This window comes from Eptesicus fuscus, chromosome 9, assembly GCF_027574615.1.
Source record: "Eptesicus fuscus isolate TK198812 chromosome 9, DD_ASM_mEF_20220401, whole genome shotgun sequence".
Classification (NCBI taxonomy): Eukaryota; Metazoa; Chordata; class Mammalia; order Chiroptera; family Vespertilionidae; genus Eptesicus; species Eptesicus fuscus.
Window position 1 is genome coordinate 44,601,760 of NC_072481.1, and position 18,012 is coordinate 44,619,771.

Here is an 18,012-nt window from a genome sequence, read left to right on the forward strand (position 1 = left end):
TGCCAGGCACCAGCCGGGGGCCACTCATGGTCTAGGGTGGGGTAAGCAGAGACAGTTTGGGATGGAATACTGGTAAGCACCAAGGGCGAGAAGGAAGGCATGCTGATTGAGTAAAGTTTAAAGTAATTGTAGAAGTTGCTAGCCAGATACATGTGGAGTAGCAATTTCCAGGCAGAGAGAACAGCATATTTAGGAGACTGCAGGAGAGCTAGAGATGGGCAGAGAAAGTGAGAGACAGAGAGAAAGACAGAAAGACAGACCCTAGAGCTTTCACAGAACTCCGTGTAGCTCTATTTTAGCTGCCACGTCCCCATCCGCCAGGCCTGTCACCGGGAGGGGACAAGAGCCAGGTCCCTCCTGAGATGCCTAGACTAGTCAATGGAACCTAATCCCTAAACCGTTAGCTTTTGGCTCCCTCTGCAAGGGTTGACATTTTTCTTGGCTGAGACTCAGAATGTGCCCTGACTGAGCCGAGTTTATACTTATCACAAGGTGCTGATTAGGCTGAAGTCAAGTGACAGGTGGTTGAAGATGCTGAAAGAGCAGAATTCCCATGTGCTCCGTCGGTCCCTGAGCTAGACCACGTAGGAGGAGACCTATGTGAAACCTGCGGCCACTTTGTGTCACCGGGGCCAGTGGTGCTTGCTGACAGTGCTCTCCTTCTCGCAGCGAAGTGAGCTCGGCTTCGCTTAGTTTATTTTAAATTAAAAAGAAATCATGTCAGTAATTCACATTTATAATAGGAAAATTAGATAAGGAAGAAGAGAAAAACATTGCAATCCCACTGCCAGAGCAAAGAGCATATTGAATTGTATTCTTTCATTTTCTTCTCCAAATGTACATTTAAAAACATCACTTTTGAAAACTTAATAAGGTAGTGGAAAACTATAATTTCCCCTAAACTTTTTTTTATTGGTACCCTTATTCATAATGGTATCCTATATTTATGTAAGTACTTAGCAGTTTATAAAATATTTCCACTCTATCACAGTAATGCCTTAAAATTATGTGAGAAAGGGGGCTTTATCCCCATTTTATAGTTGAAGAAACTGAGGTTCAGAAAAGTTAAGTGACTTGTCCAAATGTCAATAGCTTCTAGATAACAGTCTCAAATTTAGGTTTTCTGATTCTTACATACAAAGCATCTTCCATTGAACCACAACTGCCACAATTGCAAAAACAATAGCTTTAGGAACACCTTTTTTTCAGTAGTAACTTGTCATCATTCATGAGAACCTCAGGAAAATGAAATTTACCCAGACTTCCTGAGTATTAGAGTTTTGATACATCCAAAGTGATCAGTGTGATTAATCAGAATTTCCAAAGAGACTGTGGATCACACAAATAGAATAGAATATTTGTTTATGTTATCCAAGGCAGATATTTTGTGTATAACATTAGGTGTGTGATTTAGTTATCTTCAAGTACTTGATCAGAGTTGGGCAAGATTTTTAGATTTTCTTTTCATTTTCACATAAAAGAAAGCTAAATTCTTTATTTAGAGCAGGAAAAGCACAAAGGAACATTGCCTCCTATTCTTTCAGTGTAGCCTAAAACAAAATAAACAAAATAAAAGAAAGGGGGGAAAAAAAGAAGGAAGGCAGAAAAAAAATCTGAAGAGTGCACAGACAAGTAATTCCAACCTATATGCTTCTGTGATGAATTCTCAGTATGTATAATGGGAAGTTTCCAGGATCTTGCTTCCCAGCATGAACCATTATAAAACACTAGAGGCCTGGTGCACAAATTCATGCACCAGTGGGGTCCCTTAGCCTGGCCTGCGGGATCAGGCCGAAACCAGCTTTCCGACATCCCCCGAGGGGTCCTGGGTTACGAGAGGGTGCAGGCCAGACCGAGGGACCTCACTGATGCACAATCAGGACCAGGGAGAGATGTGGGAGGTTGGCCAGCGGGGAGGGACTGCGGGAGGGCACCAGGGTGTATCCAGCCCGTCTCACCCAGTCCCGATCGCCCGGACCCCAGCAGCAAGCTAACCTACCAGTCGGAGCATCTGCCTCCTGGTGGTCAGTGCACGTCATAGTGAGCAGTTGAGTGGCCTTAGCATATCATTAGCATATTACACTTTGATTGGTTGAATGGCCGACCAGTCGACCAGACACTTAGCATATTAGGCTTTTATTATATAGGATATCATTATTTGCAAAAGCTCTAAGAGGCAGAGAGCTAACTTTTTATTCCTTGAAATAGCCGTAAAGGCAAATAAAAGTCCATAGATAATAAAATTAGGTAAACATTTCCAAAATATGTTATACAATGCACTAAAAGTCTTGCTTAATACCTCTAGTTTTGTCAGCATCCAGGTTTTAAGAACTGTTATTTCTAAAAGTAGTAACTTATTGAAGAGAAAATCTTTTGAAAGAAAAAGTTGTGTGTTTTTTTGAGCTGAAAGAGAGAGAAAATGTTGGAGTAGATTAATTAATTGACTAATTTATTCATGCACTTCTTCACAATTAGCTATTTATACAATGTTTCATGTGCTATGTTAATTAGCAGACTGAGTTACAAGGATAAATAAGAGATGCCTCCAAGAAATACATGGTTGGTGGGCTGAAAGATTCATAAGTAGATGATTGAGGCTCAAGGAAGATGGGGCTGTACCAGATGTTTTGAGCAGGTCACTATCAGAGAAGAGAGAGAAAGTAGCTCATAACTGCCTATGGAAGCTGGGAGCTCGTCTCAGAGATGAGAGGATACTTGAGCTGGGTCTAAAAGGATGAAGAGGGAAGGGAAACAAACCTACCACATGCCTACTACCTAGCTAGCATTGTGCTAGATACTCTGACAATTCTAAGAGGAATAAGACCCAGTGGGGGGTCAAAAAAGGCAGATAAGCCCATATAATTCAAGGCATGATAATATGCAAAGTACTATTAGAGAGGGATCTTATGGAGTCCTATTCAAAATCAGAAAGTAGAGCTCAACATTGTTTTTTTGTTTTGTTTTTTAAGAATAAGGACATTTATGACAAAAAAATGAGAGTTCTGTTCCACATGGGCTCTTGGTAAAGGATCTCCATGCATATAAGCACATCCAAAGTATTCAATTTGTTATTCTGGGTAAAGATTTTAGCGGGAGACAGATGTACCATAGCTTATTTAACCAAATTCTTATTGATTAAAGAAAGATGTCTTAAAATTGGAGTAGCTGGATCCCCAAGTAGGTGCATTTTTAAGCCTTTGATATTTTTTGCCAAATTGCTCTCCAGAGGACTGTACCCCTCACAGAAACCCCATGTTGGAATCCCATTCCCCTCACCCCTCTCCCAATACTTGGTGTTCTCATTTTGAAATCTGTGGCCATTTGTTAAGCAAGTGGCAGTTTCTTATTGTGGTTTTAACTTTATTTTCTCAAAAACAGTGCTAGCTTTTTATTATATTAATTGGGAACCTGTAACTTTTCTTTAGTGAGTTGTGTATTTATATCCTTGGCCTGTTTTTCTATTGAGGTTTTGCTTTTTTCTTGTTAAATATAAGAATTTTTCTACTCTGAGTATATTAAACATCTACTTTATATTGCAAATGTGTTTTAAAAAATATTTTTATTGATTTCATAGAGGAAGGGAAAAATATTTCTATTGATTTCATAGAAACATCAATGATGAGAGAGAATCATTGATTGGCTGCCTCCTGCATGCCCCCTACTGGGGATCGAGCCTGCAACCCAGGCATGTGCCCTGACCAGGAATCGAACTGTGACCTTGTGGTTCATAGATAGATGCTCAACTACTGAGCCACGCTGGCCGGGCTGCAAATGTGTGTTTCTTTTTAAAGTTTACAAATGACCTTTTAATTTTATCTATAGTAGCTTTGCTAATAGAAATGCTAATCTTTATTTAGACTAATACATTGATTTTTTTTCTTTATGAATTCTGAATTTACATGTATTTATTACCTCCAAGATTTAAAAAAAGCATTAATATATTTTATAGTATTTAAAGGTTTCCAATTTTTACATTTGAATATGCTATCCATCTTTTTTTTTTTCTTTTTTTTTTTTTTTTGGTATGGTGTTTTATTGGGGGAAAAACTTGAATTTTTTTAAAAAACTATTTAGCTACTTATCCAAATACTATTTAAAAAGTAATCCATTTTTTTCCTACAGCCCTGAAGAGGTACCTTTCTGATATATTCAAGTCTCATACAGATTTAGGCCTCTTCCTAGGTGCTTCATTTTGTTCCATTAAGCTATCAAATTATTTTAATTATGGAAAAATTTTTATGGTCTTATTCTCTGCTGTTTTTTTATATAAGATTTATTTTTTCACCACTCACATTAACACTTTATCATTACTATATCAAATTTCACCAGATTATTCCACTGACATATTTATTGACATTTGCCTTAAAATTTTAAAATTACTTTGGGAGGCATCAACTTCTTTTCAATATTATGTTGCTTCATTTAATATGTGATTCCTTCCGTGTACCCAAGTTTTTCAGTAAAGTTTTAATTCCTCTTTGGCTGGATCTACATGTTTACTGTTGAGTTTATTCCCAAGTGTTTTAGAGAAATCACGTTTCTCACAGCTGTTTGCTCTCCCCCTACCAGGTTCTGACCACATTCGTGAGAAAGACGGACTCTGGGCTGTCCTTGCCTGGCTCTCCATTCTAGCCACCCGCAAACAGAGTGTGGAGGACATTCTCAAAGATCACTGGCAGAAGTATGGCCGGAATTTCTTCACCAGGTAAGCCACAGCCTGGCTGAGGTAAGGTGGGGAAGTAGGCAGAGAGAATTCTCATGCATACAAATTCTTTCCTGTCTTAACCGATAATAAAACTCTAGTTCATCCAGCCTCTACCAATTGGGGATTTTAAAAATAATTCAGTCAGGTCAAGATGAAGTCAGCCTTTATGTTATCCATAAAGAATGAGGCTTACAAAATTTAGTTAACATTATTCAAAAGAATAAATGTTTTTAAAGCCTTTTAAATGTACCTCTCAAGTGGACATGATAACAGCGTTGGATTTAGATTCAGAAAAAAAAAATGGATTCAAATTTTATTTCTGCCCCTTAATAGATTGGGAAGTCATTTAACCTCTCTCTGTACTCAGTTTTCTCATTCGTAGGAATGGAAATAACAGTCCAGCTATTGAGTGAATTAAATGAAATATGAATCTGAAAGTGTTTTATAAACTCTGGGACACTAAAAGTACGGAAACTTTTTTCTGGAATTATGGAAATGACTATGCTTAGTCCAAATTAACTTTTCTGACTCATTAAAATAGGTCCCCAAAGGCTGTGTACTTGTCAATACTTCATTCATTGATTCAACAAATATTGATTGTGTACCTACTTTCCACCAGGCCACTAGGGATTCAGCAGTGAACAAAATATTTAAAATACTTAGCAATTCTTCTGTAACGAGCATACTTCTATTTTTAAAAACATTCACTTATTATTATTATTTTTACCAGCAGTGCTTTTCATTAATTTCAATTTGCCTTTCCCTAATATGTGTGAAGATTGAACAAAATTTCTCCTGGACCTCTAAGGAAAGGAAATATGAGAAAAAAAAGATATTAGGTAAATTATTTATCTGTGAAAAACAGTTGTAATTTCTCTGGACCTGTTTGCCTTTTCTATAAAATGGGAGAGTTAAACTAGAGAATTGAAAAAGTATATCACAGATATGAGAGTTTGGAATCTCTGGATAGTAAAAAAAAAAAGAATTCAACCTTTAGCAACTTGGCCTCCTTCATCAGAATTCTTTCATCAACTTTGGACAAGTTCAATGTTCTCTTCCTCCTCCAAGTTACTCTTTTGTGGGAGGTATAAGTAATGACTGCCATACGGTAGCCCGGGAACCAAGGCAAGGATCTCCATTCTCTAAGGACCAGAAAAACCTGGTAATTCAGAACAGTCGTCATGAACTCTTTAGAGCATAGAGTATCACGAAAGCAAGACCATGTCTGTTGTCATGCTCCATGGTATCATCAAACACCTAGCTCATAGTTGACACTGTAAATATGCTTTGAATAGACAAAAGAATGAGTTAAGCGAATAGTAGCCAAGGTGGAATAATGTTAGGAAGGCTTGTTTAGAGAAAGAGTCCCTCTTGACTGAGTTAAAGTCTCCATCTAAAAACTATTTTAACATATTTTTATTAATGTCAAATAACTGCTAACCAAGTATTGATATTTTTCCATTGATTTTTAGGGAGAGGGGAAGATAGAGGGAAAGACAGAGAGAACTATCGATATGAGAGAAACACATCAATTGGTTGCCTCCTGCAGGAGCCCCGACCAGGGCCTGGGCCAGTGAGGAGCCTGTAAACAAGGTACATGCCCTTGACGGGAATCAAACCCGGGACCCTTTGGTCCTCAGGCCGACGCTCTATCCACTGAGCCAAACCAGCTAGGGCCATTGTAGTCCACTTTTGTAGAACAAAACTGCTAGGCACGTTTGCACACATTGCTTCATGTCAGCCACAGAACAGTTATTAATAAGGCAGCTGAGATTCTGAGAGATGAAGCAACTTGCCCATAGCCCCACAGTTAGTAACCAACAGAGGCTGGATTCATAGTTTGTTCTGTCTGATTCCGAAGCCCACATTCTTTCCATTATACCACTCTGTGCCTAGGATTTATAGAACATTTCCCCTGAACACCCAAAGGTCACAGATGTAAAGCACAAACACCTGGTTGTAATTTCTGGCTGTTTATCATTTTAACTGGGGGAAAGAGCTGACTCCAAGATGAAGGTGACTGCTGTCCTTGATTCATAGAATCCTGGAGCCAGAATAGGTTGTCCTCCATTCCCTGGTATTTCTCATGTCTCAGAGGTGTCACCTTGCGCATATCCTATTTGTTTCACTATTGCAAATAAATATAGACTCTGCTATCTTGAGCCTCTACAAAATAACTTGCTCAAGAGGGTGTGTGCCACTAGATCAAGAAAAGCATCCTCCTGAGAAAGAAGTCAGAATAGTTCTCAGAGGAAAAATAGTAGTCATAGAATTTCATTCCTGATGCACTTTCTTTTTCTTGGTTCTTTTTTAAAAATTGTAATTTAATTTTTAAAATTTATTTCTTAATCCTCACATAAGAACATGCCTACTAATGAGAGAGAGAGAGAGAGAGAGAGAGAGAGAGAGAGAGAGTCGATGTGAGAGAGAAACATCAATTGGCTGCCTTCCCATATGCACCCAGACTGGGGATGGAACCCACAACCTCGGTATGTGCCCCAACTGGGAATTGAACCCTCAGCCTTTCAGTGCATGGGGCAGCGCTCCAACCAACTGAGCCACCCAGCCAGGACTTTCTTGGTCCTTTCGCATCCACGCCAGGTAACCTCTGTCAGGGTGAACCCAAAGCAGTTTGGATTAAAATCACCTCTCACTGAAAGGACGGAGGTGTTTCAGATGTAAAGCGTTGGGGTTTGGCTCCTTCATCTGGTCAGTGAAAACTTGGCCCTGCTTTAGGAAGCTCCTGTGGAGACTGGAACTCTCCTTCGCCAAAATCTCAGCAGCCTCGGGCCGGTCCCAGCCTGGGAGCGGTGCCAGCACTGATCCCACAGAAGCTCTGGGCGTCTGGAAGAGAAGCTGCCTGAGTCACGTGCTCCTTTGTGCAGAGTTCCCGAGAGATAACAGGGCTTTTAATTCTACCTCCTCAGGATGTGATGGTTAAACGTTAGATAGTATCTCTCAAAAGCCTTTGAAGCTCCTTCGAGCTTTCTTCTGTGGAAAAGCTCCTAACCCTTCCCTGAAACCCTCCGATCCCTGCCTTTCATCCCTGGCCTGCTCCATCCCCGGGGACTGACAGGCTCATCTTTTTGCCAGCTTCTTCTGAAGTTAGGTGGTTTGGGAGAGGGCCAAACAGATGATGAAGAAAGTGCCGATATACGTTGGTGGGATCTGGAGGCAGCCCGCGGGTCTCAACTTCGTGACTTCTTCCAGGTACGATTACGAGGAGGTGGAGGCCGAGGGCGCCAACAAAATGATGAAAGACCTGGAGGCCCTGATATCTGATCGCTCCTTTGTGGGGAAGCAGTTCCCAGTGGGTGACAAAGTTTACACCGTGGAGAAGGTCGACAACTTTGAATACAGCGATCCAGTGGACGGAAGCATTTCGAGAAATCAGGTAGGAACAGACTTGTGTGGATGTGGGAGAGAAGCCTTAGAACACCATCTCTGAAATCCCAAGGGTAAAAGAGAAAAAGGCCCTGTGGTCATTTCTCTCCTGCTGCCCTGTTTTTCTAGGGTAGCTCTTCTCAACTGGTTTTTGGCCGCATCACACACGATGTGCACATGTTCTCGTAGGGGAAGTGGTTTCGCCCAGGTTGTTTGCACTCCCCTAGGCCCTCATCCTGCGGTGCTTAGCCTACACTCCAGGGGGGTTTGTACCTCTGGAATCACATGCAAGATGTTGTGTTGAGTGAGTGTGCAGAGAGGAGCTCCAGGATCTAAAAAAAAAAAAGAAAAAACAAGACCTGCAGCCTTAGGATTCAACCCTCCTCATTTCCTTCAAGGGGTTGTAGCAGAGAGCCGGCGTGAGAGTCATTATTATACACTGATACATTCCAATTTCTAAGAAAGAAGAGAAAGAGGTAAGCCATTCACAGAAACATTCACTGTTATTATCTGCAGCACGTGACTCTCAGCCAATCCTAACATAACACCTGCGACCTGGTCCATGTCTGGATGGAGACAGCGCTGTTAGGGTTTCCTGCTTTGGGTGCCAGGGACCAAGGCTGCAGGCTGGGTCAGCCCCTCTCCAGGCTTCTCACAAACACTCGGCGCCCACGGGCCTCTCTCTTCCGGTTCCTCTGCCAAAACAGAATGAACGCATCTCTCATAATTTAGAAACAGATAAGAAAGTGCCCGGGGTCTCCCTTTCTCAAAATTCGAACCCAGCAGCTTTTCTTCCATATGCCTTTTCACCATCTGTGAGAACTTTGGGTCTAGTACAGGCGATTGTAAATTATGTCTGAGATAATTAGAAAAAGAGAGGCCTGGAGTGGAGGAAGGGGGTGGTTACAAAAGGGGAGGGTGGGGCCCAGGGATGGAAGGGTAGAAGAGAACAGACGTTTTTGTAGCAGAGCCTTGAGAGAGAGAAAAACAACCCCCCAACCCTGCACGGCATCCAGCAACTGCTAGGAGGGAGGAGGGGAGCGGAAGCGGGCAGGAGGGGTGTGCCATGAACCCGGGCCCTGCTCTCTGCTCTGAGGAGGAAGTCAGCAGCTCCACATTCTCTAAGAAAATCTGAGTATTTAGATGGAAGACCAGGTAGGAGGGAAAATCTGAAGTAGATGTAACATCTGCAACCAAGTGCAAAGAATTTAGAAACTTCACGCTGAAGCTGTGGAAGAAGAAGACCGATCCTGGTGTGTTTCTAGAAAGTAAGCCCTGGTGAATGGGAATGAACTACGCCTTGCCACGATGACCAACCTGGGACTGTCCGCTGTGCATCTCATCTGCTGTCTCCACTGCTGAATGGCAAACACTGGATGGGGTTTGGTGACGACTGGCCGGTGTGGAGTGGTGTCTTGCCTTCTGGCCAGACTCTGGCTTTATACAAACCTCTTCTGTTTATGGAAGAATTCATAAAGACTGAAGCATCTTCAGATAACTGTCTTGCCCAGTCTTCTTACCTCAGGCTGTGCCATATCTACGCAGGAGTCCCCACCCTTTTCCTCCAAAGCAAGAAGATTATTGAGGATGAGAGATGCATCTAGGGAGGGAAAGGCGAGGGCAGCAGCGAGAGGGGGCTGGGCTTGGCATCGCACCCACATGAACCGCTTTTAGTCCTCAGACATCGGTGGGAGACTGGCGGCTGGATCCTGCTTGTTGGGCGGGGGGTAGCCTGTCTCTGCCACGTGGGGCCTGTGGCCTCCTGTTCTCTTTTGGAGGCTCCCCACCAGTGTTTGGCAAAGAGTTCTTCCTCTGGTCTGCCTGAAACATCTGCTCAGGTTTCAGTCCATTCTGTCCATGTTTCCTCCCTGGTCCGGGGGTTGAATTTTCGCACTTGGTGGCTTATTTATTTGCTTTATTAAGCTTCAAACTGGAATGGTTAGTCCATAAATCACAGTGGAGCAGGGAGGGAAGGATGGGCCTGGCGTCACCCAGCCTCCCTGGCATCAGGTCTCCTGCCCGGCCTTGCAAATGCTTCTCCCCCATGAGCCCAGCCCCCATTGCTTGGATGCAATGACAGGTTGACTGAGGGCTCAGCTGCTGCCATTTATTAAGGATCTAATCCTCTGATTGATCAAGTACCAATGAGATTAGACCTCCAAATGCACGCCTTGTAATTTGCTAGCCTTCAATCTCCCTTCCAGCGTACGGGGTGGAAAATCGGTGCTTATCTTTTCCAGGGCTTGCGGCTCATTTTTACAGATGGTTCTCGCGTCATCTTTCGACTGAGTGGCACCGGGAGCGCAGGGGCCACCATTCGACTGTATATCGACAGCTATGAGAAGGACATCGCCAAGATCCACCAGGACCCCCAGGTAATGCCCAGGACCTGGACCCTGACTAGTTCTCTCTGTTGGGAGGAATGATAGTGGCTCCATTGTCAAATAGGTGCTCTCACTTTCCTGCATGTCTCCTTCAGTTTGTCATCATAACAGTGACAGCTGACAATTATCTGAGCATTTGCTATTTGCCAAGCTCTGTTCTAAACCCATTACACGGGCATACTCATTTCATTCTCAAATGAGGTAGACTCTGTTATTTTCCCTACTGCAGATAAGGAAACTGAGGCACGGGAAGGTGAAGCAACAATTAATAGGTTCACACGCCTGGAAAGTGGCTGATCTGGGAGAGCTAATCTTTGAATTGGCCCCTCAGCTGGTCATTTGCCGCTTTTTCTGGTCCGATTGCCTGCCCTGCAGTACATACACTGGTTCTAGATTTGGTGGTGAGCGAGAGAGTTTCATGACCCAGCAAGAAATGTCTTTATGAAAAAGTCTGTGGACTTAGAGCCTGGTTGCTTCGGTTCCCAATCCCACCCAAAGAGTCTCCAGAGCCCAGCCAGCGTGGCTCAGTGGTTGAGCCAACGCTGACCTATGAACCAGGAGGTCAGAGTTCAATTTCCGGTCAGGGCACATGCCTGTGTTGTGGGCTTGGTTCCCAGTAGGGGGCATGCTGGAGGTAGCTGATCAATGAGTCTCATCATTGATGTTTCTATCGCTCTTTCTCTCTCCCTTCCTCTCTGAAATAAATAAAAATGTATTTAAAAAAAAACAACAACAAACAAAAAAAACAAGGAGTCTCCAGAAGTATGTCAGAGTGTCGAGGGACCCTGGGAGCCAGGGACGGGACAGAGACCTTGGAGGGCAGATGCCCGGTGGGGGAGCCTAGGGGAAGCAGTGACACAGGGTACAGTGTTCCCAGGTGCATTCCTTGTCTTGGCGGATGCTCCCCAACCAGAGCTCCAGAGCTGAAAATGTTTAGGACGTTGGCGCCTTCTTGGCAATTCACAACACACTGCATTGAAAGGCTCTGAGAAGAGACACCTGTTTAAATAGCATTCACCGTGCTTATTTTTCCACAAAGCTTATTTTTCTTCTAACACCTAATTAAAATTCTGTGAAACTCACTTGAAAATCCCTGGCACCGTGGTCTTGAGCATACGCTTCGGAGTTAGAGAGATGGTGCTTTTCATTCAGGGTCTGCCCCTTAGCTGCCTGTCCCTGGGTAAGTCGTGTCAGTGTTCTGAGCCTTGGTTTCCTTGTCTGTGAAATGCCAGAATACTGCCTATTTCATAGAGTTCTTATAGGAGTTTAACGAAACAATGGGTGCAAAATTCTAAACACTGAGCCTGGCACACAGGGTTAGCTTTTGAGTGGCCCCTATAGTTGTTTTTATTACAAAAAGAGGGCGGTGGGAGGATACTTCTCTCTGCACTTTTCCCAGGCTCCAGCCCAGTCATCGCCAGATCTCTGTTGTGTTGAAAGCATCCCTAAAACTTAAACGAGAGGCATTGCTCTCTGCATTGTAGACCCACAGAATAATAGAGAAAGAGAAAAAGAGGAAGGAATTGTGTTTCTTTGTCCTAATGCCTGACAGAGAATGAGTGAAAGATAGATTTCTTCTGGACCGTAGCCCCGAGGAGATGGGGGCACTGAAGGTGCAGGGCGCCCACAGTGCCCGGTGTACCACCATTCCGGCTGGGGAGATGCCTCCCCTCACTCTGGAGCTGCTGGGCCTCAGCCCCAGTACTCTGTTGGGACTGTGGGAGCCCCGAGGGGAAGTGGCAAGTGGTGTGGTCAGCATGTGGAGTCGCTTCTCTAGTTCTCACCGAGGTAGAAGGAGCTGGTGGAGTCAATGAGGAAAAGCACCAGTGGGCAGTGGAAAATGTGCTTCTCTTGGCTCTGCCCTGGAGTGAGCTGGTCAGATCACCCCTTTGAATATCTGTTTCCTCATCCGTAAAATGGGCTGTTCAACTAGATAAGTAGTTTTTATTTATTTTATTTTTAAAATATATTTTATTGATTTTTACAGAGAGGAAGGGAGAGGGATAGAGAGTTAGAAACATCGATGAGAGAGAAACATCGATCAGCTGCCTCCTGCACACCCCCTACTGGGGATGTGCCCACAACCAAGGTACATGCCCTTGACCGGAATCGAACCTGGGACCCTTCAGTCCACATGCCGATGTTCTATCCACTGAGCCAAACCAGTTAGGGCCTACTTTTTATTTTTTATATTAAATATTTATTTACTTAAGCAACAGGAGAATTTTTTCAAGTGAGAGGAGGATGAGAGGGGGTGTAGTTGCATTTTGAAAAGACCTCTTTGGGTTCAGTGTGGGAAACAAATTGGAGGATGCAGAAGTGGATCTGGAAGCACCATTGTCCCAGGTAAGAGAGAGAACATTGATTTAGCAAGAGTTTGGCACTGGGATGGAGAGAAATGGGTGCTGTTGAGAGATGTTTAGAAGGAAAAACCCCCACAAACTTACGCTTACTGATAGATTGGAAAAAGGTTTGCAGGAGAAGAAAGGTCAAGAATGACTCTTAGTTGTCCCTTTGCTTTATGTGATAGATAGTAGTGTCAATTCACTGCAGCAGAGAATGCTGGTGGGGGAAGAACGGGTCTGTTTTTAGACTGGTAGAGTTCGAGGAGCCTTTGGGACATAGGTGGGCAGGGAGCTCAAAGGCAAAGTTAAGGCTGGAGCTAGGGTTCTGTGACTAGAGAAAGTGATGGAAAAGGCTTTTCTTTTTGTGTCTCCCTCAGGTCATGTTGGGCCCCCTGGTTTCCATTGCTCTGAAGGTCTCCCAGCTCCAGGAAAGGACGGGGCGCACCGCACCTACTGTCATCACCTAAGAAGACAGGCCGGTTGCAGTACGTCTCTCCATCCCCGGGCCCTCCAAGGCATCTGATTGAAGAGCATGGATAGAAATAATGCGTGTTCACCCAGGCTTTTTAGGATTTGGTTTTTCCACTAACCAGTTTCTGATGAATGGTACGTTTGCAAAGAACTGCCAATCGAGGTGCCTGTAGGAGCCATGTGGGAAAGGGGCAGAAAGGACCCAGGGGCTTATGTTAATGTCAGTCCTTTTTTCTTTTTTCCTTTGATATTTTTATTGATTTCGGAGAGGAAGGGAGAGGGAGAGAGAGATAGAAACATCAATGATGAGAGAAATTATTAATGGGCTGCCTCCTGCATGCCCCACACTGGGGATTGAGCCCGCAACCCGGGCATGTGCCCTTGGCTGGAATCGAACTGGGGACCCTTCAGTCCGAAGGCCGACGCTCTACCCACTGAGCCAAATCAGCTAGGGCAATGTCAGTCCTTTTCATGCCCCTTCCCACTGCTGCTGTGTGGGTATTTGCCTCCTTAGCACCATTGTTTACACTACAATGCGAGGTGGAGGTTGAGCATTAGCTAATGAGGCCACTTTTCATCCTTAGGATGTGCCAGTGAAATGACAGTGCAACTTTCTTCTCCTTGGTGAACCTTTCCCCCCGTTTGTTGTTTACATGGAGTCCAGCAAAACGCAATTTCTGGTGCCTTCTCTCCAATCAGTTCTTCCCTCAGAGAGAGACGTACTTGTCGACAGATTTCTGCCTTGTTTTGCAACATAGTTCTATTCATGCAAATATTTTGGGATATTAAAGCAAAATAAGCTGCTATTTCTTGATGTCTTTTATTTCTTAGTTATAAAATTCTTGTTTTGTTTCAGAAAGAAAACAGATTTGTTTTTGAGAGGGAGGAGGGTATTTTATTTTGTTTAGATGTCTTAATTAGAAAATAAGTTATCTGTGCTAGGTTTAAAATCCTTACACTCAAAACTGATCTTAGCAGGTTTGATGTAGGCTGGATCCTTCCGAGGTGAATAAAGCAAGCTTGGTGTGGTTAACTTGGAGTGAGAGAGAGGAAGGTGATTCTCAGGAGGTCTTCAATAGCAAAGCACTGCCACGTGCCTGGTGGTGCTGAGATGTCAGGATATCTGTTGAGGGGATGGAAGCAGAACTCTCAGAATCCAAGAGCAAGATTATTGGTGTTTGCCTGGATGTCTTAAACCCATTGGCATCTTATTCATCTTAGAACATTCAATCCACAGGTGTATTATAGTGGTTAAAAGCATAGGCTTGAGAGCCAACAGACCTGCGTTGGAATCCCATTTAGGACCTTGAATCACCTTTGAATATCTTTCTCCTCGTCTTTAAAATGGGGATGAAAATAGCTCCAACTCTATAGCGTCATTGAGACCCTTAAGTGAGTGGACCTGTGAGAAGCAGTGGGCACAGTATCTGATTCATGGTCGGTTGTTAAATAAGTGGGAACTGGGACTATGCTTATTACACTATTGTTTCTAGATTTTTAAGCATTGGAAAAACAAAAACTATAACTCTAACGTTTGCACTGCATTTTATGGTTTCCAGATGGGCTATTCCAGAAACACAGTTCAGCTCTGTACCCCTCTGCCACCCAGAGTGGAATCCTGTTCCAGGTGGCAGGGTGTTTGTCTGGGGTGAGATGTCCAGTGTTGCCATTTAACATGGGTCCAGCCCAGCAAACCCAGCTGAGCTTTGGCAATGATGAGATGAAGATGAGTACTTACGGAACAGTAAATGCCAGGCTTTGTTCCAAGTATCTGGCTTCCCATATACTCTTTAAGTGCTCCCAATACCGCTGTGAGGTAGGTACTTTGAATAGTTCCATTTGACAGATGAAGTCCGGTTTCTTGCCCAAGGTCACACCACTGGAGAGTGGCGGCGTGCCCCCAGGCCGTGCAGCTCAGCCCCACACGGTTTACCAATAGTTTGTATTGCCTCTTCCACGGACTGGCTGCTTCCACGGGTGGAAGAAAGGTGTGCAAATACCCCTGTGTTTTACTTATTAAGGGGTGATAACTGTGTGCCTTGGGTGCCAGAGACTCTGTTAGTTTTAGCATTATTGTCTCTACCCTCCCCCAGATCTCAATATCTGGCTGTATCAGTCAGCCAGGAAACAAGTACCAACCCACATTAAGTGTGTGATGCCATGGGAACAAGAGAATGTATAACGCAGTTACTGCCCTCCAGCCGCCTGTAAGACTAGCCGGGCGAATGAAGTCCACGGCCAATAGACTGTATAGGATGAGTGCCTTATGAGTTGTGTGAGCAATACCTGCAGTTAAAATCCAAATTTCCCAGACACCTATTCTGTTTCAGGTGTTGGGCTAGACGCTTTCGAGCAACTCTCGAAGCGAGGCGTTATTATTCTCTCTTTGGAGTCGAGGCAACTGAAGCTCAACAGAATTAAGTAATTTGCTCCAGGTTCCCAGCTACCATGTGGTGGAAGTGGAATTTTGACCTGAATCTCACTCTCTTTCCATGACCCTTCCCTGCCTCCCCATCTGTTGAATCAGCTGCAGACACTCCCAGGTCTGTGGCCCTTGGAATGGCTTCACAGATTTCCTCCTTGTCCCTGGTCATAATTCAGCTGCTTCCCCTCACCCCACTTGGCTACAGGTTTGGGAGCTAAAAGCTCAAGGGAGGAAGAGGGAGGTGGCTGGGGCCCTGGAGCAGTGGGGGTGGGCATGGGTCAGAGCCATCTTCCCTTCCTTTGTGGCTTCCAGAGAGACACCCAACACACGTGTCCCCAGGACTCGCAGGAGATGGAGCCCTGAGAGGCTGGCCAGCAGCAGCAGCCACGCTCTCCTGCCTCTCAGCATTGCTGTGGTCTGTGAGTCAAGCCTGTTTTCTGTGGGGTGTGGTGAGCACTGCAGTGAGATAATTGGGTTGCAATTGTTTGGGGCCCAACTCTGAAATTTCACTTTTCTCCCCGCTCTTGATGCTCAGCTCTCACTTAGGAGAAGCCGATTTCTGTTCAGGAATGTTCCCCGGGCCCAGAACATGGCCAGGCTTCTCGGGGATGGGCCATGCCTCAGAGAACGAAAGCAAAGGCTGAGCTGGCTGCAGAGAGGAGGCAGTCGTTGGGGCTGTGTCCCTCTGCCTCCTCCACCCCGAGTTCATCCAGGCTGCTTTCTGCTGCATTTCTTGTTGACGCATTAGACAGGAACTGGCCTTATCCTCTGTGTCAGAGACGCTCCCCTTGTGTTTTTCACATTTCCAAAACCCAAGCAGAAGAGGTGGGACAGGAGTAGTAGCGGCCATCATGCATCTCACCTGAGTTACAGCAGAGGCCTCCTCAGGGCCTCTGGCCTTCGTTCTGCACCCCTATTCCATTTTCCACATCATCAGCTACGTGCCCTTGGAAATGCTGAAGTCCAGATGTCTTTGTCATGCAACCTGCCTGACACCTACCCCAGCAACTCCTCTCCCTCTCTTTCTGCCTTTGGTCCATGTTCAGCCACATGACCCATCTGCAGTTCTCTGGAAATCCTGTGCTCTCTTGACTCCAGGCCCTCGTACCTGCTCTTCCACCTGCCTGTATCACCCTCCCCCTGCACCCCTCCCTCTATCAACTTCCCTCTACCAAGTTCCCAACTCCTACTCATTCCTCAGGTCTCAATTTAAACATCATCTCCTCCTAGAAGCTTTTTCTGAGCCTCCAATGTCTGGTTCGGGAACTTTTTCAGGTATCCCTATAGCACCCTATTTATGGCCCCTCCCACACTCTATGTTCATGGCCTGTTTATTTTCCATTCCCCCTACAGCGCTGGGAATTCCTAGAAGGCAGGGATTGCCCTTTTCATCAGCCTTTATCCAGGATCTAGCCCTGTGACTTGCACATCGTAAGTTTAATAAACAATTAGGAAAAAGTGAATGAAATCTAGTTGCAGAGTGTTTTCTAACGCTGTGAACTCCCCGATCCAATGAAGTACGATTGTCTTCATGTTGCAGGTGGTAAGGGAGCTGGGCAGCTTTCACAGCTAGTGAATGCCTAACTGTGACCCCTCACAGCTTTAGAGGTGGAAGGTGGGAAATCACCCAGGAGAGAGAGTCAGCGTGGATACTAGCAGCAAATGGGAGGTCACTTCGCATAAAACTTGATTTAAATGTTAAGACGTATTTTATCTCCCGTTGCTACAAAAGTTCATTGGGTGTGTAGCTGGGGAAGGGTTCACCAGATTAGCCTGAATACAGAAAGAAGTTATTTTTCAGGGAATAGAGTCAACAAACCTCTAAGCCCTGAAGCCTCCCTCCCATTCCCCGCATTGAGCAGACTCACAGAAGGGAAGCCACGAGGGGACCCCGGGCCTGGGCCTCACATGGGCAGGGCACACAGCATGCACTTCCGGAAGGCTCAGAGCTCTTCTAGGTGCCCATTGGCAGAGCTAGGAGCATCCCCGCACCTTGGCTTGTCCTTATACCGAAGAAGTGAGGTCACTGCCAGCAAGAGCATGTCTCCGGTCTGTCTGCTCGTCCTCTGGGAACCTCTGAGCGCTTTGGCTTGGTTTTCACCAAGTGTGAAAGCTCTGCCTAGGGGCTGTGGGTGCGGGCTAATGACTGTTTTCCTCAAAGCATGTCATCTGTGCTTCGGAGTGCTGCTGCTCTCCAGCTGCTCTGCCGAGGCAAAGCAGAGGCCGCTTTGTGTAGAAAGTCGTCACATTTCTTTCTTGTCTTAAAGCAATTTAAATCTAGCTCTGACTCCCATTCCA

At 44.9% G+C, this 18,012-nt stretch overlaps 1 protein-coding gene across 2 annotated transcripts in view; it reads left to right on the forward strand.

Moving 5' to 3' along the window:
• Window positions 1-14,095, forward strand: part of PGM1 (phosphoglucomutase 1) — a 55,735-nt gene extending 41,640 nt beyond the window's left edge. The window contains exons 8-12 of one of the 2 annotated variants that reach the window (XR_003616765.2): window positions 4,570-4,705; window positions 7,916-8,099; window positions 10,330-10,464; window positions 13,196-13,424; window positions 13,874-14,095. Coding sequence is in view for 1 of the 2 variants with exons in the window: in XM_008139392.3 (XP_008137614.2) it covers window positions 4,570-4,705; window positions 7,916-8,099; window positions 10,330-10,464; window positions 13,196-13,285 (545 nt within the window). In the remaining variant the exon portion in view is untranslated. Of the gene's footprint in view, window positions 1-4,569; window positions 4,706-7,915; window positions 8,100-10,329; window positions 10,465-13,195 lie in introns of both variants that reach the window. The other variant, XM_008139392.3, reaches the window with a different exon arrangement.
• Window positions 14,096-18,012: the final 3,917 nt, after the last annotated feature.